Source organism: Python bivittatus, unplaced genomic scaffold, assembly GCF_059951505.1.
Source record: "Python bivittatus isolate LINGU-HERP-01145 unplaced genomic scaffold, Pbiv_v1 ctg000200_np1212, whole genome shotgun sequence".
In the NCBI taxonomy this organism is placed as follows: Eukaryota; Metazoa; Chordata; class Lepidosauria; order Squamata; family Pythonidae; genus Python; species Python bivittatus.
The window spans coordinates 12,674,319-12,696,603 of record NW_028277040.1 but is presented as its reverse complement, the minus strand read 5'-3'; the positions used below and the strand labels follow the sequence as shown (position 1 = coordinate 12,696,603).

The 22,285-nt window shown below is 37.7% G+C and overlaps 1 protein-coding gene across 6 annotated transcripts in view; it reads left to right on the top strand.

The window, feature by feature from the left end:
• Positions 1 to 22,285, top strand: part of MYO1B (myosin IB) — a 129,185-nt gene that overhangs the window by 86,386 nt on the left and 20,514 nt on the right. For 4 of the 6 annotated variants that reach the window (XM_088135702.1, XM_025165067.2, XM_088135701.1 and 1 more), the window contains exons 10-23: positions 470 to 617; positions 1,803 to 1,921; positions 2,868 to 2,954; positions 3,159 to 3,224; positions 6,375 to 6,479; positions 8,264 to 8,326; positions 10,213 to 10,413; positions 10,816 to 11,042; positions 15,457 to 15,657; positions 16,793 to 16,886; positions 17,880 to 18,029; positions 18,800 to 18,868; positions 20,704 to 20,790; positions 21,078 to 21,164. In XM_088135702.1, the coding sequence (XP_087991828.1) occupies positions 470 to 617; positions 1,803 to 1,921; positions 2,868 to 2,954; positions 3,159 to 3,224; positions 6,375 to 6,479; positions 8,264 to 8,326; positions 10,213 to 10,413; positions 10,816 to 11,042; positions 15,457 to 15,657; positions 16,793 to 16,886; positions 17,880 to 18,029; positions 18,800 to 18,868; positions 20,704 to 20,790; positions 21,078 to 21,164 (1,704 nt within the window). The remainder of the gene's footprint in view (positions 1 to 469; positions 618 to 1,802; positions 1,922 to 2,867; positions 2,955 to 3,158; positions 3,225 to 6,374; positions 6,480 to 8,263; positions 8,327 to 10,212; positions 10,414 to 10,815; positions 11,043 to 15,456; positions 15,658 to 16,792; positions 16,887 to 17,879; positions 18,030 to 18,799; positions 18,869 to 20,703; positions 20,791 to 21,077; positions 21,165 to 22,285) is intronic. The other 2 variants (XM_007420392.4, XM_007420391.4) reach the window with 1 other exon arrangement.

Sequence of the window (22,285 nt, the reverse complement as noted above, 5' to 3'; positions counted from 1 at the left end):
CTACCTGGAAGCAGGGCTTTTCAGTGGTACCCCGCTGGTTTTGGTATACTCTGTCCAGTAAGGTGTACCTAGCGCCATCCTTATTGTCTTTTCAATGCCTGGCAAAGGCATTGTTAATACCCCAAGACCTTTTTATAATGTGTTAATACTGCCATGAATTTTAACTTTCTTATCATTGCTTTTACTTTCTGTTTCTGCTTTAATGTTTATCTTGTTGCTTTTATTTTGTACTGTTCTTATAAAACGTTTCAGTATATGTTTTTATTAATGGAAGTGATATAGACATGTAAGTAAATAAATAAATACTACTTAGTTGGCTTTGAAAATAAAATAAATTGGGTGTAGTGGGAGAAAAATAGCAGGAGGAAGGAAAGGATGAAAATATAATAAATAAATATACTGGTCTTTGACCATAATACAGATTTGATTTGATTTGTAATAAATAAAAAATGTGATTTCCATCTTCTAGAATGCAATGCAGATCGTGGGATTTATGGACCATGAGACACAGTCAGTTTTTGAAGTTGTTGCTGCCGTCTTAAAACTGGGAAACATTGAATTTAAACCAGAATCTCGTGTGAATGGATTAGATGAAAGTAAAATCAAAGATAAAAATGGTAATTCAGATAGTAGTTTAATTGAGTAACATTTATCTACTCTCCATTGATGTATTGCTTTTTTTTTTTTTTTGGCTTGTTTCTAAATCTCCTCATTTCAAGGTAGATGACAGAATCTTTATTTCAGAATCCTTATTATAGTATGTTTACTAGGTATTTTTCTGTCAGCTTGGAATTCTTCAGAACTCTTCATCAGACAAGATTTAAAATCTTATGTCCAACTGTCATAAAACTGTCATTGGAAAGATTTGGTCTTCTAGGTTGTATTTGGTCCGTAGAAGATAAGCATGGCCAAAATAAAAACCATTTTTTCTTACCCCTCATCGACCTTTTTCCACCTTATCCAGTCTTAAAATTACTGATTTAATATTAACATGTTTAGTGAAGTACAGTATCAGTAGCTGATATTGGAAGCCATACAGAAGCCTTGAGGTGCCGCAGTCTGTGCACCCAAGAATGAAGCAAAAGCAGACTGGACAAAAGGAGAAAAGCGGGATGATGTTGCAGTCATGGAGTTTGGATTTAATCATAGTCTTAAAATGGAATAAGGGATGGAATTGAAAACATTCAGATTAGACTCTTTCAGATCCTTTGAGGTTTTAGGTTGCATGTAGTTCTCTATCTAGAACTGCTGGGATGAAGCAACAGTAATTTAGCATGCTTTGTTAAAAATATAGCATTCAATTTTTATTCAGAAGTATTTCCATCCTTGGGTAAAACAGTTTCCTTGGTAGGTGGAAACCAGCTAAACTAGGCAGTTTTTATATTAAGAAAGCTATAGATAATTTTAGATGACATAGCAGATATTTAAAAATACGTTTTAGAAAGGAAATCAGTAAAAGCTAACTTGTGTGCAAAAGTCAAGCACCCCCAGTCAAATTGTATGTTTCAGTGAATCACTAAGTAAACAGAAGGTGACACACCCTCTACATGGTAGAAAGTGAAATACGGCATTATTCTGCAAATTTGAATGCATACTTACTATTTCTTTGTAGTTATTTGCAGATTCAAAATAAGGAAATGATGAATACAGCAGGTGCAGCTGTTTAGTCTCCTTTCAGTGTTTCACCTAGTCAGTTACTAGAAGAAAGTACTTTCAAATAAATAAATATGTTTCTCTTGAAAATATAATGAAACTCACATCAGACTGTGTATACTTCAAGTTATGGTCCTTTTTTTCCACAGAACTTAAAGAAATATGCGAGTTGACAGGCATTGATCAGTCAGTTCTGGAAAGGGCTTTTAGCTTCCGCACTGTTGAAGCCAAGCAGGAGAAAGTATCTACAACTTTAAATGTGGCTCAGGTAATACCAGATGATTACAGTAGTGGGGTTCCCCCCCCCCTTCAGTAGCAGGTGCTGCAAAAAGACTAAAGCCAGTATTCTTTAAAGAATTTCTAATTTTTTCTCTCATTATTTTAATATTGGAAATATGAAGAGGCAACTCCGGTGTGGTAAACCTTTAATTGTTATCGCAGAATTTACTCCTCAACCGTTTTTTAATGAATTCTATATTTTTTTTAACCCTCACCCACTCCAGTCATTTGTGTGCTTAGTATTATTTCTAAGTTTTTGTGTTGTGTAGTCCTGTGCTATAGCAGACACAAATGTATCGTTGGGACAGATCAGCTATTGTCATGAGTAATTGCATTATTCTGACACAGTCCATTGAGTGTGATTCACAACACTTAGGAATGCCTTTCACGACGCTGACTCCATGTGTGAATGGGCAACTGATTAGCGTTTTGCACTAGAACTTGGGATTCTGTCTCTGCAAAACATATATTTTGTCTCATAGCACATGGCTATGTGGAAAATTGGGCCAGAGCTGTATTCATGATACAGAAATCTTGCGAAGCTAGGTTGGCTTGTGAATAATGAAGTTAAAATATATTTTGAGTGATATCCAGTGTCTCTGCTGACAAAATGGCATCATTCAACAGAATGAATTCTTTCCTTAATTCCCCATTACCCACGCATACCCAAGGTTTTTCAAAGGTTGGAGAATTTACAGAGGAGATGTGGGAGAAACATCAGGGACATGCAGGAATCGAACTGGGGAGAATCCTCCCCAAATAACATTGGACGTAGGCCTTTAATGGAAAATTAAGTTATTTCTCTAAAGCACACCTGCAGACCATGAGTGGGCATTGATTTATTGTCACCTTATGTTGTGCCAACACCAGAAAATATTTTGGTCAATCTTAAATCTTTGTTTTTTAAAATTTTAATTAATTTTAATTTTAATTAGGCTTACTATGCTCGGGATGCTCTGGCAAAGAATCTTTACAGCAGACTGTTTTGTTGGCTTGTTACCAGGATCAATGAAAGCATTAAGGTATTGTCCATTGAAATACAGTAACATTTCAGTAAATAACTATAGTTAAACTGAATGGTCATCTGGTTCTGGCATATTAATGTAAACAATATGTATGTAATATGATGGTATTTTTAATTTACAGTACTCTTGATCTATCTGTCTGTCTGTCTGTCTATCTATCTATGTTACTGCCATCTATTAATCATATAACTTTTTCTACAGGCACAGTCCAAAGTAAGGAAGAAAGTAATGGGGGTTTTGGACATCTACGGCTTTGAAATTTTTGAGGTATTTTCTTCAAATTGTAATTTTTTAGCAAAATATACAGTAATGTATTATTTGTACCCTGCATCTTTAAAAAGGTTTTGAAATCAGCATATAATAGGTCAACAATTAACATAGGGCAGTGTTGTCCAAACTTGGCCACTTTAAGATGAGTGGTCTTCAACTACCAGAATTACCCCGCCCGCCATGGGAGTTGAAGTCCACTCATCTTAAAGTGGCCAAGTTTGGACAACACTGACATAGGGGGAAAAGTCTCAATAAAGGTAGCTGGTTAAACTATCTGGGATCAAGCACACTAAACATTGGCCAGATATACATTCAGATTAAATTAGAAAACTTTGGCAAGCAAAAATGTTTTTACTTGATGCTGTTAGTAATTTTGTTTGTGTAAAAAAAAAATCTTGAACTGGCAGTAAATACTGTGGACGTAAGGCATATATTGAAGCTAGTTTATATTATAAGCCATGTTCCTTTGGTCCTAGTTGCTTTTTTGTGGGGGGGGGGGAGAGATTATTGCCAAGACATTTTGAAACACACAGAGTAATTAGTTGGCAAATTATTTAATTTTGTAATTGAAGAATCTCTCAGTCTGTTCAATAACTCCTCAGATAGGTTTAGATATCTGTTGCATGAATCATGTTTGCTTAGAAGCCACTCCTGGGTAAAACTTTGAACAAATAAGGGTGAAAGAATTGTATAATCTGTGTATTCAAAACAGATTATATTTGTTTTACAAGGCTTACTGCATACAAGGACAAAACTAAGCTAGTTATTGAGAACATGCTAAATACAGATCAATATGCAATATGATTCTTCTATTAGCATACCTACGTTTAACATAGTTATTACATTCATGCTTTACATGATTAGATGTGCAATTAAAATGACTGTTATAAACCTGGGGCATTTGTAATATCAATGTTATGGAAATCTAGAGTTATGAACGTATAGAGTATTGCTTTTTTAAATAAATGGTTTTATTTAGAGTGAATCAACAAGACTTTGAAATATAGTTTAAGATTTAAAAAATTCAGTGAAAGAAAAACTCTCTGTTCTTAAAATATCATGTATGCTGGATTGATTATTTAAATGCAGGTAATCCTCAATTAACGACTATAATTGGGACTGGCAACTCCTTCGCTAAGTGATGCAGTCATAAAGCAAAAAATCACATGACCATGCCAACTTACAACGGCAGTTCTGGCAGTCATTAAGCGAATCACGCATGGCTGTTAAGTGCGACATCATGTGACTGCAACTTGCAACTTCCTGCTGGCTTCCCCATTGACTTTGCTTGCTGGAAGCTGGCAATGAAGGTTGCAAATAGTGTCCATGGGGACACTGCAACAGCCGCAAATTTGAGGACCAGTCATAAGTCTCCTTGTTCTGTGCCATTGTAACTACTTGGTCGCTAAGCAAGGACTACCTATATGTTTAAATAAGTTGTAAGATGCTCTGTTTTTAATAGCATGTTAGCATGATTATAGAATGCTAGCAAATTTACTGTTTTTTTTTTTTCTTTTAAAAATCTTGAATAAGACAAGGAATTAAATAAGAAATGTCAACTTTACAACAATATCACTTAACAATGGAAATTCTGGTCCCAATTGCTGTTGTAACCTAAGGACTATCTGTAGTTTTTTCTTAAAATTAAGGATATACTTAGCTTGAAGCAACAATGTACCTTGCCATTCTCTGTAGGATGATGTCAAGTTAATTAGATTCACTGTAAGTTTCTCGTGTTAGAGGTAATTAGTTTTATTTCATTGCTGTTATATGAATGCTTTCGTGTTCCTTTTTTAAAAACATTGGTGGTACCTTGCATTCAAACTTATCTATTTAGAGTTGCAGAGCTGTATGATTCTCATTCAATATACGTCTCATCCCTTTTATGCTTAAATAAAAGCAGTGGAAAAATCCTATGATACTTAAAATGTATATGATACTTTATTTGTTGGGCAGTATAGGTAAATAGAATAGATAGAAATAACAATAATGAATTCAAAATGATTCTGCTGAGCTTTACTTAGTTCAATATTCACCTACTGCTATTCAGCAAGGGTAAGGATGAGTAGTAATATTAGGAGAGACAATATGAGGTTCATGCATGATATGAATAACAACAGTTCAGATAGTGTGGTACTATTGTGAGAATAATTGAAGAGTACCTGTTAGTAATTTTTAAGGCTCAAATTTCTTTATTGGACTAACCAGGAACAGCAAAAACATAAGAAATAAATCATTGTAAAAGCTTACTTGCTAGTCATACTCATGCCTATAGCTTTATAAATTTGAGTGTAATAGGAGCTGATATGCAATTTAAAATGTACTGGTGCCCTAACCCTTTCAGTTGTTGTTGGTTGAGCGGAGCAGGGATCAGTATTTTTCAGATCTATCCATCTACTTTGGAAGATAAACGTATGCTTCAGTTTTCTTTTTCTGTGACAATTCTTCCAACTGCGCTTCTAATTTAGAAAGTTTGAAAATTACTATCTATGGACCATGTTAACAATTGAACTGACATGGCCATAGCTGCTATCTGGAGCAATAGCAACTTTTTGCATTAATAATAAAAAGATTCTACTGGCTTTTCGTAAGACCTTAAAGGCTTGGTTTTGCCATTGGGCGCCGTTGGATCTGGGTGTGCAGTGGGACCTGTACAGTGTTGATTGTCATTGGAGGTTCTTGTTATAGCTCAGCTACTGACTCTTGTGTGCTTTTTTATATTGTTTTTATATATGGTTCTCGTATTTTTGTTTTATATGGTTTTAATTGCTATGAAGCCACCCACAGTCATGTATTTGAGATGGGCAGCTATATAAATTAAAATAATATCTGCAGTTTATTTATTTATTATGACACACAATGTGTATTTTGCTTATTTTTCAGTGAGTTACTTGTGCTGGTCTTAAGAGAAATTGCTTTCTTGAGACAAGTAAAATAAGCCTAAATCTTCACTTGGTGTGTTACCAGAACCAAAAAGAAAGTGATTCTATGTATGACTAAAGTCCATCAGGCTATGCATAGAATATATTAATATGCTCTAAGTTCACGAGATAGTAAATTATAAAATTGGCTGGCAGGCTATAAACCTTTTGATTTATAAGTTTTCCAAGTGTGATTAATGACACATTTTTTTCTTTTATTGGGTAGGATAACAGTTTTGAACAGTTTATTATTAACTACTGTAATGAGAAACTGCAGCAGATCTTCATTGAGCTTACTTTAAAGGAGGAGCAAGAAGAATATATACGAGAGGTAATATTTGTTTCCTGTGTAACTGTTCTTACTTTTCAGTCCTGCCATGAGTAGGTTCTTCTATTTGCCTTTGTTAACTTTTGGAAGAGTTGTTCCTTGCTAGTTGTGATAGTCTTGTGAGGTATGAAACTATGCCATTATACTGACAAACTGTTAATGAACCATAAGTGTTAGCTCTGAAACAAAATAAATGATTGGAAGAGCACAAATGAAAATTATAAGCGTTGGTCAAAAGGTTGTTGAGATCCAAGGATTAGCAAAGCAAGAGATTGTACTGGAAGCATAGATGTGAACATCAGGATATTGTACAAAATGTGTCTTGGTGATGCTCTGTATCGCACAGGACTTGATTGATGACATATATGTTACAAAAAATTATTACCACCAAACAGTAATCTATTCTGATGGTGTCATTTAAACTGAGCATCAGTCCTCCTGAAAATGAAGATTAAAGGCAGAAAAATCTCAGGAGTTTGTGAGGTAAAACAGTCATTTCCTTAAAAACACTCCAAGATGTGCAAAGTGTTTATTGACCCAAGGCTTTACACTGAAGGAATTTGGATCTATTTCAATTAAGTGCATGGGAAATTGACACAGATTGCGGAATGGAATGGAAAACACATCTGGCAGTTATTCAAGAACACTGAGTTTGGTTTAGCAGCATTAGCAATTTCTGCATATCTAACAAAATGCTGAGGCTCCCAAAGAATAGTTGTGATTGGGAAAGAGGATGTACAAACAACAACAAAAACTCTCTTCTTTTTTTTGAGATATAGACACCTTAATCTGTATCAGAAGTTTTAAAATAATTTTCATTGCCACTTATAAAAATAGAGGTTTATCTATTGATAGTACAGTAGTGGTCTTCTCGTTGTGAACCCTTTAATTCCATATAATCTAAAATTGAAGAATAGGTCCCAGGACCACCTAATGCTTATGAGGAAAAAAGAGACTGAAATGTCCTTACAATCTTAACTTGCAGCAGTGGTTTTCTTAGCCTTTGAAAAACTGAAATATTTTAGGGCAAGACTTAATTTACTAAGACATGCTTGAATTGAGGCAAACCTTTAGACGTTTTTAGCAGTGGGTCTTCGAAAAAACTCAGATATTGCTGGCCTTCTTCCTGTGTTTGAAAGAATCTTACTACATGATTAACTATTGAGAAGACCATGTAAGGCAGTCATAGGTATCCCTCTACATGTTTAAAATCTCTGTCCATTGACTGAACTGTCTGGATTTATAATCCAGAAAATATGGAGAGCATCAGGTTGTCTACCTTTGACTGAAGTAGTCCTCCATGGCTGTGTAAGTATAGTTATGTATTGCCAACTATAAACATCTTACTACCATGAAGCATACACTTAAATCATGCCATCTCCCTTGATGGGTGTTGCATAAAAGTGATGCATTCCAGTCTGGAGAGCTGGTACCATCTGTAAGAAAGGGAAGCAGACTGAACACGTACCCATGCAATTATTTTTAGATTAGCTCAAGGGTATTCTTTAAGAATACTCAGGGAATAAAATACAAAGTTATTCTTAATGCTTTTTCAGAGTCTTGAATTGCCCAGGAATAAAATAAACATAATAGTGGAGAACCACGCAGTTACAGGTACCCAATAATTTGTGTTACATATATGTTGGTTAAGTGTCAGCTTTTGGTTATGCTAGTTCTACTGGACTTGGTACAGCTTTGCGTGGTTGGGGAACCTATATATTTGTGTCGCTGGCAAAAATTATTTTGGCCATATTCTTTTTCTCAGCTTTTCAACTTTATTTTTATAGGGTATTGAATGGACTCACATTGAATACTTCAACAATGCTATAATTTGTGATCTTATAGAGAACGTAAGTCTTCAATACAAAATTCTCTTGTGTTGCTTTGTAGTTTATTGTATGTGTTTAATTTTTTCCTATTTATCAAGAATTCAGTCAGCTGGCAATGAATGATATTACTGTTTGCATTTTTATTTACTTTGATATACAAAAAGAAAAAAGGAAAGGAATACAGAAAGGAAAAAAGGAAAACACCCATCAGAGGTATAGAAAACAGCTAGGTTTTTAAGCAAGCCATTAAACCGTGATCCATTAAGTAATATGATACATTTTGCTTTCTAACATATATACAGGGCCATTTGGTTAATAATGTCATTACTGAGCATTTGAGATTGCTTTTAAAAAGCTTTCTAAACTGTTCTGTTACTTGGTGAATAACATTTGATTGGAAATGGGACATTTACATTTGATGCATGACATAGCTGAAGCATATATGTGCAAACAGTTCCTATTGCCTAACCAGACCTCCTCATTGTTATATTAGTTCTTCAGCAACAGTGGAAACTGGATAAAAACTTTAATTAGCAGATGACAAGGGAACAGCTTTTTGACTATACTGATAGTCTTCAATTAACTTTTCTTAAAAAACAAATCACACTGGCCTGGTTCACCTCTCATTCAGCTATAAAGTTACTTGTTTGGGGCTATGTGTTGTGCAAACCCACCCTTTGTGATTTGGATTATAGCTTAGTAAGAATCAGCCAATTATGGCATTTTCAATAAACCATGTTTAGTATGTTATGTGAAAGAATTCACTGAAAGTTTGTGGGACGAGACCTGCAGAGGATTTAGGAATATTTAGTAAGGCCATAAAGAAAATGGTGCAGTCTTTTGGAGAAACTAGTATTTCGATAAGATTATTCTATGACAAATAGGTAAAAAAGGTAAATGTATTGTTCCAAGCACAACTCCCCTGTGTTCTGTGTTACAGTGTAGCAAGAAAAAAAGGGTTTGCCAGCAGTAATAGTTCATCCTTAAAAAAGGGCTCTAAGACCGCATGAGTAGTGGGGCAATTCAGATGCTGTCTGTTCCATGCCATGTCATTCTCTTCAATGAGCATTCCGTGTTTTTCATGCCTTCATTTTTTGAGAGCCACGATAAATTATTATCACGGTCATACCATCTGAACTGCTTCCGTGTGTTATGTTCCCGTGTTTTCCTAAAACCATGTCCTTAGTTTTGCATGAAAGATATGTGAGGGGTTTCCATCTCTCCAAGCCAGGCAATAACTGCCTCTGAATGAGTCCTATCCATGTACTTATTTCTTACACATGTTCTCAGAATCTCTTGAAAACTTGCAGATAACAGGTCCTAAGCTGATTCATTAAGTGTGAATCAGCTCTAAAATCAGCTTCAAACAGTGGGAAAGGTTTTTTGTCTTGATAGTCAGACAGAATGATTATGCTGTTACAATTGCATACCCTCTGTTTAAAACTCCATGTGGCAGAAATGTATGGCTCTGTTACTAAAGTATGACCCATCTTTATGGTGGTACATCTGAAATATCAGTCCTCAGGAGAATGGGAAAGGTAGAGAAAGTACTTTCATGCTGAGAAAGTAGAATGGAGACCTCATAGAAGGTTTGAACAGGAAGCTTTGAATCTTAATATTTCGGATTAGTTCCAGGTATATGCTTTTTCTTATAGCAATTACTAACTTGTATTCAGGTGAATGATATTTAGAACTGCTTTTTCTGCTCATCATATTCTGTTCATTGGGTTTGCTTGATAACTTGTTTACTTGATCTAAATCAGTGTCTTATAACATGATAAAGACTGAAAATTTGGTTTGTTGAAATCTGATTCAATTTTTTTCATTGTGGTACAGTGAACTGTACTTTTTAAAACATATAATAGAATATTTATATCCTAATAATGAACTGTTACATTACTCAACAGAATCAGAATGGAATCCTAGCTATGCTAGATGAAGAATGTCTGCGGCCAGGGTCTGTTACTGATGAAACCTTCTTAGAAAAATTGAACCAGGTCTGTGCTACTCACCAGCACTTTGAGAGCAGGATGAGCAAATGTTCACGTTTCTTGAATGATACTTCTCTCCCACACAGCTGCTTCAGAATTCAACATTATGCTGGCAAGGTAATGTATTCCAATGGCCTTGGATATTTGAAAACATGTTTGCTTTGGACATTCCCCCCCAAAAGATAAAGGCTCAAATCCCATGAAAGATAGAGTAGACATGAGAGTAACAACGTGCATTGATGAGTTGTCTTTGGTGGTTTTCATTCCAATGCTTCCCAAAGGTTACAGCAATTTCAGACCTGAAGAGAGATGTACTATTTAAAATCCTTTCTCTCCTTGCTTATGGTCCAAACTATCAAACTCAAATAAGACCTCAGAGTACCAGAATTTTATTATAGTTAACGTTGAATTTACAAAGATACTGCTTTGGATGATGTAAGCAATTTGTTCTTAGTGTGTTTATTCCCCTCCCAGAATGGATTACCTTTGCTTATTTAGACTCTTGGTTTGCTGTTTCAGGTGATGTATCAGGTAGAAGGGTTTGTTGACAAGAATAATGACCTGCTTTACCGTGATCTGTCCCAAGCTATGTGGAAGGCCAACCACTCCCTCATTAAAGCACTATTTCCAGAAGGAAACCCTGCCAAGATTAATTTAAAGAGGCCGCCAACAGCAGGTTCCCAGTTCAAAGCTTCTGTGGCAACGTTGATGAGGAACCTGCAAACAAAAAATCCCAATTACATCAGGTAAAGTTCAGGAAATGAAGTAAATCATGCTTTCAACAATGGTAATCTTCAATTCATACTCCGAAGGACAGCATGAAAGGGAGTGACTCTTATTCAGATCAGCTGAATATCATTTTGTTGGAAGAGAAATAATGTTTTAATGTTTTATATGTCCCAGTTTCAAATTACAAAAGAGACTTTTGGAGTGAAAATTCACAATATCTCATATGAGTGGATATAATCTAAATACGATCCAAATGTTTTTTCTGATCTTTTCTTTCCAAAGATTAAGGGGGAAAAGTAGTTCTAATTGCTCTATACTTGTAAAGTTCTAATTGCTCTGTACTTGTAAAGTTACTGCAACCATGATTAATACTATGTTTAATTAGATCTTCCTTGTTGTGCTGAAATTGTTATTTCTTGTTGTGCTAAAGTTTTTAATTTTGGCCATCTGTGGCATCAGTATCTTTTGCTATGGAACTATTCCCATAGTAGTTCTAATTCAGCTAATAATACAGTGGCACTTATCCATTTAAATACTTGACATTTATTAACACTGACTTGAACAAAACATGATAACAACTTATGCTTTTGAATGTTGAACATATCTGTAACATAATATATCAGATTGGGTCTCCCATCACATTGAACCCTGCTTTGCTTGATTGTGATTTGTTGAATAAGCTAAAATTTGCTAAGTTCACACATCACATTTAGCCAGAAACCAGGGCTGGGCCAACCAAGGGCTGTGTGTGGCTTCAAACACCTATATTACTGGTTCCAGAATGTCCCAGATTGTGCTGCTGAAATGCAACAGCAATTTGCCAAGAGATTTAACTGCACTTGAAATTAAAAAAAAAAAAAAATTAGCCCTGCCCACACAGCTGATGTCATGTCACTAACCTGCTCCTGCAGTCTCTAGGCTGCTGAAAACTATGTGATCACAAAACGTGTGGCCTGGCCACAGAAAAATTGCCTGCCCATGACATAAAGCCATTTGTGTAGTGTTGGTGTTCAGGCTTAAGTGTGATATTGTTTATACAATAGAAGTGCCTCAAAATAAACACTGGGTTAAAATATGTAATGAATATTGAAGATTTGCTGTTAGCAGTTCATGTTTGGTTAAACTTTATTGACATTTCTGTGTCCTATTGTACCTCCTTAAAAAGAAATCTGAAAGATTCTGAGGGCCAGGAATAAAATCAGAAGTGACAATTAGGGTTTTCCAAGTACTTTATGTTTCCATATGAGGACTCTCTCCTTTCAGTTCTTGGTTAATATTACATTTCTCTAAACTGCCCACATGCTCAGAATGTGGGTGTCCATAGACTTTAATTTCTTCAGATTAAGCACTTTCATTAGGAGTTTGTAACTCATCTTCTTGTTTAATCAAAAGAAGTTATACTCAACTTGGGACAAACCTAAAACCACCAACTAAATACCACTGTTCTTTTGAAAACATGGAACATTGTAATCTTGGAAAAACGTACTGAGCTTAAAATGTTGAATCTGCTCAGTTAAAAAAATGCTTCCTTGGCCACTATAGTCTTTCCACTGGCATGAAAAAACATTGTATTATAAATGTAGGAATTTATACTCATGGAATATATTTTAGAGATTGGAGGATATCTGTGTTCATCTATATCCTCCCTAATGGAGGACATAAATACTTGTATAACATATATTGGAATATACTGTATAGAATTTTGTATGTTGCAGGATATAAATTCATGTAAATTGTATGTTTAGCTGTTTATTTGTGCAGTTTACTGAGCTTGATTTAGATATAACTCCTAGAGATTTCCATGGAAAATTGATGATCCTGCAGAGGCTCTCATTGGCATAGGGAGAATGTATATGTCAGGTTTTTCCTCCAATCAGGTTTTTTCCTTCAGGCTTTGCTAGCTCTTTAGAAGGTTAGACTTTCCAGGTGGCACAAGAGGAAGTAGAACACATACATTTTTCATTTCCCCCTTTTTTTTTCTCCCTGCATCAAGAGACAAACTCTGGCTCTAAGTTAAAATAGATGAATAAGCTGTAAACAATGTTTCTTTGGTTGTAAACCAAACTATTGGATGCAACAGTTTTAGACAACTTTCATCTAGTCTCCAGCCTTACCTTTTTAGGGAAGGTTGTTGAGAGGGTGGTTGGCACTCAGCTACAGAGGGCCCTGGATGAAGCGGATCATCAACCCTTTTCAGTTGGGGTTCAGGCTAGAGTACAGTACCGAGATGGCATTGGTTGCACTTGCAGATGAACTCTGGAGGGTTTGGGACGGATGGTGCAACTGTCCTGGCCCTCCTGGATCTCACAGTGGCTTTTGATGCCATTGACCATGGCATGCTTCTGAATTGGCTTCAGGGGCTGGGAGTGGGAGGCACTGTTTTACAGGTAGTCCTCGAATTACAACAATTGGTTCAGCAACTGTTCAAAGTTACATTGGCGCTGAATGAAGAGACTTAAGACTGGTCCTCGAAGTTCCAGCTGTTGCATGAACAAAATTCGAGCACTTGGCAACCAGCTCACACTTACAAACGGTTGCAGAATCTCATGGTCACGTGATCACCGTTTGCAATCTTCCCTGCTGGCTTCCCACAAGCAAAGTCAATGGGGAAGCCGGCAGGGAAGGTCTCAAGTTGCTTGGATAAGTCTCCCCCTCCGTCAGCCTTTCTTCGCTTGCATGCACCATTCCCTCCTTCCCCCCTTCACTTGCATGTATCCTATGCCCTTTTTCACTGGCCTCCTTGTGCTTGCATTCATGCACTCACCCTGCACCCTCTTTCCCTGGCCTCCTTCCACTTGCACACACTCCGTGCCCTCTTTCCCCAGCCTCCCTGTGCTCACACACACTCCAAACCCTCTTTCACCAGCCTCCCTGTGCTCACACATACCCCACACCATCTTCCCCAGCCTCCCTGGCATTCGCACACACACACACTGACTGTGCTGGGCCTCCCCCACCCCCTGCAGCACCCTTGCACTCTTTACCAGGAACACCCTCCATTTCCCATGCGTCTGGGGTTATGACAACAACCGGGATTGCCATTGCTGAGCGATGCGACGTCATGCTTTACAACCGCATCTCTTAGCGATGGCAATTCCAGTCCCAATTGCAGTGATAAGTCAAGGACTAGCTGTATGGTTGTTTTCCTCCTTTTTCTGTGGCCGGTTTCAGTCAGTGTTCATGGTGGGGAGAGGTCAGCGCAGGGTCCTCCAGGGCTTGGGCCTCTCTCCTCTTCTCTTTAACATTTACATGAAACTGCTGGGTGAGGTCATTTGCCAGTATGGGGTGCAGTATCATCAGTATGCTGATAATACTGTTATTCATGAACACCCCGGTCAGGCAGTTGATGCTCTCAAAATGCTGACTGAGTGCCTGGAGGCTATGAGGGTCTGGATGGGGAGGAACCAATTTCAGCTCAACTCTGGCAAGATGGAGTGGCTTTGAGGTTTTGGCTCCCCGTGATCTGGTGATATGCTGTCTTTGACTCTGGACAGGGTGGCACTCCCCCAGACAGAGCTGGTGTGCAATTTGGGGGTCTTCCTAGATTCACAGCTACTGCTCGCTGAGCAAGTGGCAGCCATGGCTAGGGGAGCCTTCGCACAGATTCATCTTGTGTGCCAGACGAACACTCTTTCCTCCACTGGGAGGGCTTGCTCACAGTCACTCATGCCTTGGTCACTTCCCGTTTGGATTACTACAATGTGCTCTACATGGGGCTGCCCTTGAAGACCACCCGGAAGTTACAACTGGTTCAGAATGCAGTGGCATTCGCAGTGTTGGATGCTTCTTAGCGTGCACATCTTACACCCCTGCTGTGCAAGCTGCACTGGGTCCCAGTTTCCTTCCAGGTGCAATTCAAGGTGCTGGTTATCACCTTTAAAGCTCTACATGACAGGGGACCAGATTATCTGTGGGATTATCTGCCCATCCCACCACAGCGAATAGGGTAGGCACACTCCAGCTCCCTTCCCTTAAACTTTGCCACCGCTTTTGGGTCCTCAAAAGCATGCCTTCTCTGTTGCAGCCCCTGCTCTATGGAACGCCCTCCCCCTGGAGATCCGGCAGGCCCCTACCCTTTTAACCTTCAGGAGAGCATTCAAGACCTGGATTTTTCCCCAGGCACTGGGATAGGCTGAGGTCATAGTGGGAGAAGAATGTGATGGGTTGCATCAGTGATGTGTGGATGCAGTGCCAGATCTTTCTTTTTCTTTTTCTTCTTCGGTTTTTGGTTTTACTGTTTTTATTTTAGTTGCTTATATTGTTTTTATTGTTGGGTTGTTAGCTGCCCAGAGTTTGGTTTTAAGATGGACAGCTGTACAAATGTTTTGAATAACATAAACAAAAGTAAAATAAATTTCTGACAAACTTGGTGGGAGCAGTAGGCTTGTGTGCAGTATCTTGCAATTTTTCAACAAACTCTTTTATTTGCAGATGCATTAAGCCTAATGACCAAAAAGCAGCGCACATCTTCAGTGATGCTCTAGTTTGTCATCAGGTTCGATATTTGGGTCTGCTGGAAAATGTCCGAGTCAGAAGGGCAGGATATGCATTCCGTCAAACGTATGAGCCTTGCCTAGAAAGATACAAAATGCTTTGCAAACAAACCTGGCCACAGTGGAGAGGCCCTGCAAGGTAAGAATTACTAGAAATAGGAGCATCCCGGTACAGACATAACATGGAGTGCTTAGCTCTGGTTAAACAGTTGAGATTGGACTGTGGCACTGCATACTCCTTCTGGGTGACAGTTCAACCAGTATCTGGAATTATGATTTGAGTATTGCTGGCTTCTGCTGCTGGTGATATAGAGAACCATTCAACCAGGGCTATGTTCATCAGAGAGTAAGTCAATGTCAACAAAGAAGGCAAAATAGCACATTCCAAGCTACAATCCACATCCGTAGTTAAGGATCTTGCAACATTATACTTCCTTTGACCTAGTGAGAGCCAAACGAGTGCCTCTGTGTAGCTCATTATTGATGCCTGTTTCTTGCCTATTGTAAATTGCTGAATACATCTGGAGTAAAGACTATGGCATCATTGTTTCAGAGGACAAACTGTAGCTTTGCATGTTGCACACAGGTTCCTAATACAAGCTAAAGGGATATGCAGAATTGAACTTGGTTCCTCATTTTTTGAGGCAATCTATTTGCACATGGGTGTGGAAAGCATGGCGAGAAGGACATGTAAAAATGCTCTAATACAATTATTTTTTCATTTTTATATTATGTTTTTCATTATTATTTGGATTTTTTTCCTCGTCTTTCCCAGTGTTTTGTGTGTTAACATCCTTCCCAGTGTTAAAATGCATATTTTTACCCACAGTTGTACTCTATACCTATATCAGCCTGCCCTAAAATATATATCTCAATAAAACATAACTAAATATTTTGGATATAGGTGGTGGCACTTGGCCAACCAGGGTTGGATCTGGTGTCAGAGTCTGGTTAGTGCTAGGCTGAGAAATCGAAAAAAAAACTTCCTGGAAGAAGGCAATGGCAGGCGATTGCCAAGAAAACAATATGGCCTAAAACATCTAATTCTCAATCATGATTGACGTAACATCTATTCATTGGCCTATCATTTTCATAGTTGGACAATTTTCTAAAAACCTGAGATATAAACATTTTTGGCCAATTTAATTTTTAAAAAATGTCTATATAGCAAAGCTTTCTTTTCATAAAGTGCTGGATAATATGCAAGCTTAGCATATGAAAGAGAGACTACTTTTTGACAAATATAGTTTGCATTTTGTTTGTTTGCCTTTTAGAGCTGGGGTCGAGGTCCTTTTTAATAAGCTGGAAGTCCCTGGAGAAGAATACTCCTTGGGTAGATCAAAAATATTCATCCGCAATCCAAGAACCGTACGTGAAGTAATATTCCTCACTTTAGACGAAGTATTTAAATAAAGGTCATCCTCTATTTTATTTCGTTTAGGACACTAGAGCTTTGAATTTGATTTACGCAACGAAGGGCAAACTTAATTAGTTTGGGGAAAAAACAAGTCGGTGGTTAATGGAGCAGCATTATTTTTATCATTGTACCATAACGATATGTAGCTTATTGTTCCTCAAAACATTATTTGCTTAGACTTGAACTTCAGGCCAGAAAGAAGATGAGATGAGATGAGATGAGATGAGATGAGATGAGATGAGATGAGATGAGATGAGATGAGATGAGATGAGATTGTGTGTGTGTAACAAAAAAATATTAAATGTCATTCCATTCATCTTGAGTCTGAAATTGTGGAATCCATTCTCTTTCTCTCTGCTCCTTCCATAAACCAGACCTAAAGTAGATCAGACTAAAAGATACATATATTCCAAAGTCATCTATTGAGTTTCGTAGTTTAAAGAAATACAGTAAATATCCTACTTTTTTTCCAGAACCCTTTGGAAGGTACATGCAGCAAAATGAGGGGAAGGTAATCTTACCAGTTTGACTTGCAGATAGAGAAAACCATTTTAGTATTTTCTTCAGATTCCTTGAAAACCAAATGAGATAAAAAGTAGCACATTGGAAAGTGAACTGCATCTTAGCTTGTTCCATAATGATAATAATCTATAACAAAAAAAATTAAATGTGATTCCCTTCATGTACAGTCTGAAATTGTGGAATCCATTCTCTTTCTCTCTGCTCCTTCCATAATCCAGGCCTAAAGTAGATCAGACTAAAAAATGGATATATTCCAAGGTCATCTGTTGAATTTCATAGTTGAACTAAAGGAATTAGTTCATTAAAACTTGATATTTTAGACACCACACCAATCTAGCTTTCTTTAGAGAACAAGGTACTAATATTTTAAATATGTATTGATTTTTATTTTGCTTTTCCTTCTCTTCCCTAAATCTGTATAGCTCTTCAAATTAGAAGACCTAAGGAAACAACGCCTTGAGGATTTGGCTACATTAATCCAAAAAATTTACAGGGGCTGGAAGTGCCGCACGTATTTCCTTCTCATGAAAAAAAGTCAGATTGTGATTTCCGCCTGGTACAGAAGATATGCAGTAAGATGGGATTTCATTTATTAGGCACTATTTCTGTCCCTTCAGCATGGCTGACAGTAATTTAAAACCGAAATGATAACATCATGCCCAGTGAAATAAAATATGTAATTGAAAGTTAAAATGCACATCAGTTTTGATTCTCTAGCTTGTATTTTGATAGGTTTACTAAGGCATTGTTATAATTTAGTAATTATAAGGCAGTCAGTTATGGAGTACCTCACTGTAGATCTTTTCTCTTGGTTAAAAATAACACTTTAAACTGAATTTGAAAAGTAGGAAAACAGACTTCTTGGTTATGTCTTATTGCTAGGAAGTGTGTTTGGGAAACAGCAGCTTTTAAGCTTGTGAGCAGAAAAATTGAAGTAATGGGAAACCAGTGTTCTCTCATTGCAGATACAACAAAAGCCATTGTTAATTAAAAGCATAATTTATATGCGTCTTATTTAGTTATTAGTCATGGTAATTATTGACCATAGTTTAATTATTTGCACTTCATGCCTGGTCATGGTCAAGGTGGTGTAGGGCTCTTGTTGCACTAGTATGCCTCTAGAAACAACTGCATTTAGAAGTAGGCATTCTCAAGGATAGTCGTATAAAATATACATCACAATAGAACCATTGAAGACTTTGGTGTGTTGCGGTGTGCTCTGTATACTATCTCAGATAGCTTAGAGATTGAATGAAAATGTGCACAGTTTGTTTAGTATTATAGTATTTTAAAACTCAACTCGTGTTTCTGTATGACATACTTTAATTTTTTTTTGATACAGCAACAGAAGAAGTACCAGCAGATCAAGCGTTCTGCCATCATCGTACAGTCTTATATCAGAGGATGGAAAGTGAGTTTGGAGCATGACTTCAGTATGCTTTCTTTTCTTACCCTGTATGAGTTCAGTACAGCAGTTTGAGTGGGGACCCCAGTGTCAAGGAGTGGACAACCCATGGGCTGATGAAGCTCCTAGCCATATTTTTGACCATAGTGCACTCTTCAAGTTAATGCTGAAGAAATTTGGTATAAAATTCCTGATTTTTGGTAGCGTGAACTTTTGCTTAAAAGAAGTCCTAAAATTAGTGTGTTAAGCCTCTGGTAGAATTGAGCTTTAAAATGTCCACTAACCACCCCCAAAACGGGCCAGAACATTTTTCTTTGCTCATCGGGGATGTCACTACATGACTGCCTCCCCTATATTGTCCTTGGAATCCAACTTTAAAAGAAAAAAGGACATCTCCTGCCTACAAAAAAATTGTCCTGGTAGTAATTAAAATTAAGAATAAATTAGTAATTCTGTTACTGGGGAGCATGGAGACATAATATTAACCAGTTACACTTTACCAGTAGCCAGAAACATCTATTATTTTCTATTGAACACTCCTCTACCCATCCCCCACCGAGTTAAATAAATATATAAATAAGAAAACCAGTTTACTCTAGCAGTTAAAGTGCTGGGCTAGGAGCAGGAAAACCTGGGTTCTAGTCCTGCCTTAGACACAGAAACCAAATGGGTAACTTTGGACCAGTCCCTTTCTGTTAGCCCTAGGAAGAAGGCAAGGGCAAGCCACCTCTGAAAATGGTGCCAAGAAAACTCCATGGACTTGTCCAGGCAGTTGCTAGGAGTCAAGCCTGACTTGAAGGCACCCCTACCCACCCTCCAAAAATAATGTAATACAGTACCTCCCACTAGACACATTTTCCTCTTAGTGCATCAAAATTGTAAATGCAGCTTCTTAAGTCAGAGCCACAGCATGTGCTTTCTGAACCCCAAGTGCTTCTCCTCTACAGAAGTCTTAAGTAGTCATAAGATGATTTGCAGAGGAGATGGAGCAGAGGCTCTTTCCTCTGTCCATCCCATTCTCTTTGAGAGGGATCCTCCAGTCCCTACTCTGGGGTATAACCATGTATCACAACCCCTGCATAGAGGAAAATGAGTGGATAGAAGAAAGATTGAACATTACCCAGTGCTCATCCTGTTACCTATGTGTCATTTTGTGCTAGGAGAAAGTTTTATTTCTAATGAAATACTTAAATGAAGTAAAAGGGCTGATTTGCAAATAGGCAAGCAATGGCAAGGTTTGAGAAATACAACTAGGCCATGTCAATTGTAATTCTAGCCTCAATGCTTGAATCGCTATCCCAGTCCCTCCAGTTTCATGTGCCAAAATAATCTAAGTGCAAAACTAATTAAATAAAATGCAGTTAATGGAGTGTGGTTGGAGTTATTATGCTCAAAATAACTTGCCTTTTTTCCTTTTTTTCCATTGTCATTTAACGTTTTGGTATAATCTGCATTGCTTGCATCTACTTACTGTTTTTAAAGCATGAGTGGTTGTGGCTTAAAATTCCATGTCAGCAGCAGAATTTGATGAGCCTGGGCAAGTGAGCGTAGGCACCAGTGCTACTCAAGTAATGGTAATAGCTCATAGGAAACACAAGCTATCTTTCCCCCCAGCTCTAGTTTTATAAGTTTTGAATATTTTGAACATTTTAAACCTTGCATTCTGGAGCACTAAACAGAATTGCATAGAGTCGGAGGGTTTAAATGAAATAGCAATGAAGCATTTATAATTCTTTAGAGTGATGGGGTGAAAACGTGAACCCATCCTCACCCCTTATTGCTTGTGCAACTGTGTTTTTTTTTCACATGCTAAGTTGGGGCCGTGGGGTTTTGTTTCACAGGCTCGAAAGCTGCTTCGTGAGCTGAAGCACCAGAAGCGCTGTGAGGAAGCTGTTACAACCATCGCAGCCTATTGGCACGGAGCTCAGGTAAGAAAAAGCATCTAAGTCTTTGTTTGTTTCCTAGCCACCTCATGGTACAAAGGTTGCCTAGATAGGCCAGGGAAATGTTTTTCCAGCTGCTTAATTTATCGCATTTGGGTTTGTCCTCTTTTGCAGCTGTACTTTTAACAGATTTCAGTCTAGCTGGCAAAGGCTTTACACTGATACCATATGAAATGTTGTCTTTCTCTTTCACTTCCTCCTTCCACTGGGAAATTGAAGCAAACCTTTTCTCTCTCAAAATGTTCTGTAATTCATTTTCAAATACATCACAGGCGCGAAGGGAACTGAGGCGGCTGAAGGAGGAGGCTAGGAATAAACTTGCTATTGCGGTTATTTGGGCTTACTGGCTTGGACTTAAGGTACTACATGCAAGTGTCATGTGTCCCTCCCTTCCTCACCCAAATTGCCTACCCATTAGTAAAAAGGATTCATAATCATTTTTACTAGGCTACTAAACCTGAGCACCTGATTGCTGGTAACCCTTATTCTCACCTTCTCCACGCTTAACCTGACAACCGTCCCTACTAAAAAATTCCAAGCATGCCCATCTATAGATAGCACTAATTGCTTGTTTATAAGCCAGAAAATGATTAGACTAGTGGCTCTAAAATATATTTTACTAAACTGAAATGTTTCAGAGCAAATTATCTTGAGCACCATGCACATGTACAGGTTCCTATACTAAGGCCGTTTGACAAAATGTAATTGCATTAATTACTTTCACAGCAGTGTCCCTATCTTCTAATTGTGTCTTAATACATAAGAAAGGGTTTTTTTTCATCCCATACAAAGTACTAGGATATGATTTTCTTACTTTATTATTTTTTTTACTGGGGAATGTGACCAAGAGCTGTCTGCCATAGGAGCCAGGAATCCTATCAGACCCAATCAGAGTCTCAGTATAGGACTTTGCAACTTAGTGTAAGAAGTAGTTTGCCATGTTAATGGTTAGAAAATGATGGTTGAAATCATCCCCGGTATAGGCAACAACTGGCTGCTACTGCTTGCCACAGTATTTAGCGTTTTCAAATTTCACATACGTGTATTAGCTCATATCTTAAGGATTTTATGCAACTGCCTATTTACCACCTTGCAACCAAAATGTAGAATTAGTGGCAAAATGCAGTCTGTTAAATTCCTGTAAGCGTCATATATTTCAGAGCAGGAGGTTCCCCCCCCTCCATGTGACAACCACTGGAAGTCAAACAATGTAACATGGAATGTGCACTTAGATATGGAGAAATTGCAAGATTTGTGCTCGGATTTGGTGGAAGTGCATAGGGACAGAGGGTAGAGCTGATCATAGTAAATTGTTGCTTTTAGCAAGAATACCATGGAAAGATTGCATGTTGATAATGGATGATGGAGAACTTTAGGTGCTATCATTTCATTAAACATATTAGACCTCTTTTCCTTGCCATGAAAACTAGGTATGGTTTTGATGCAAAATTATAAATAAGAGCGTACCTGTTCATTTGCT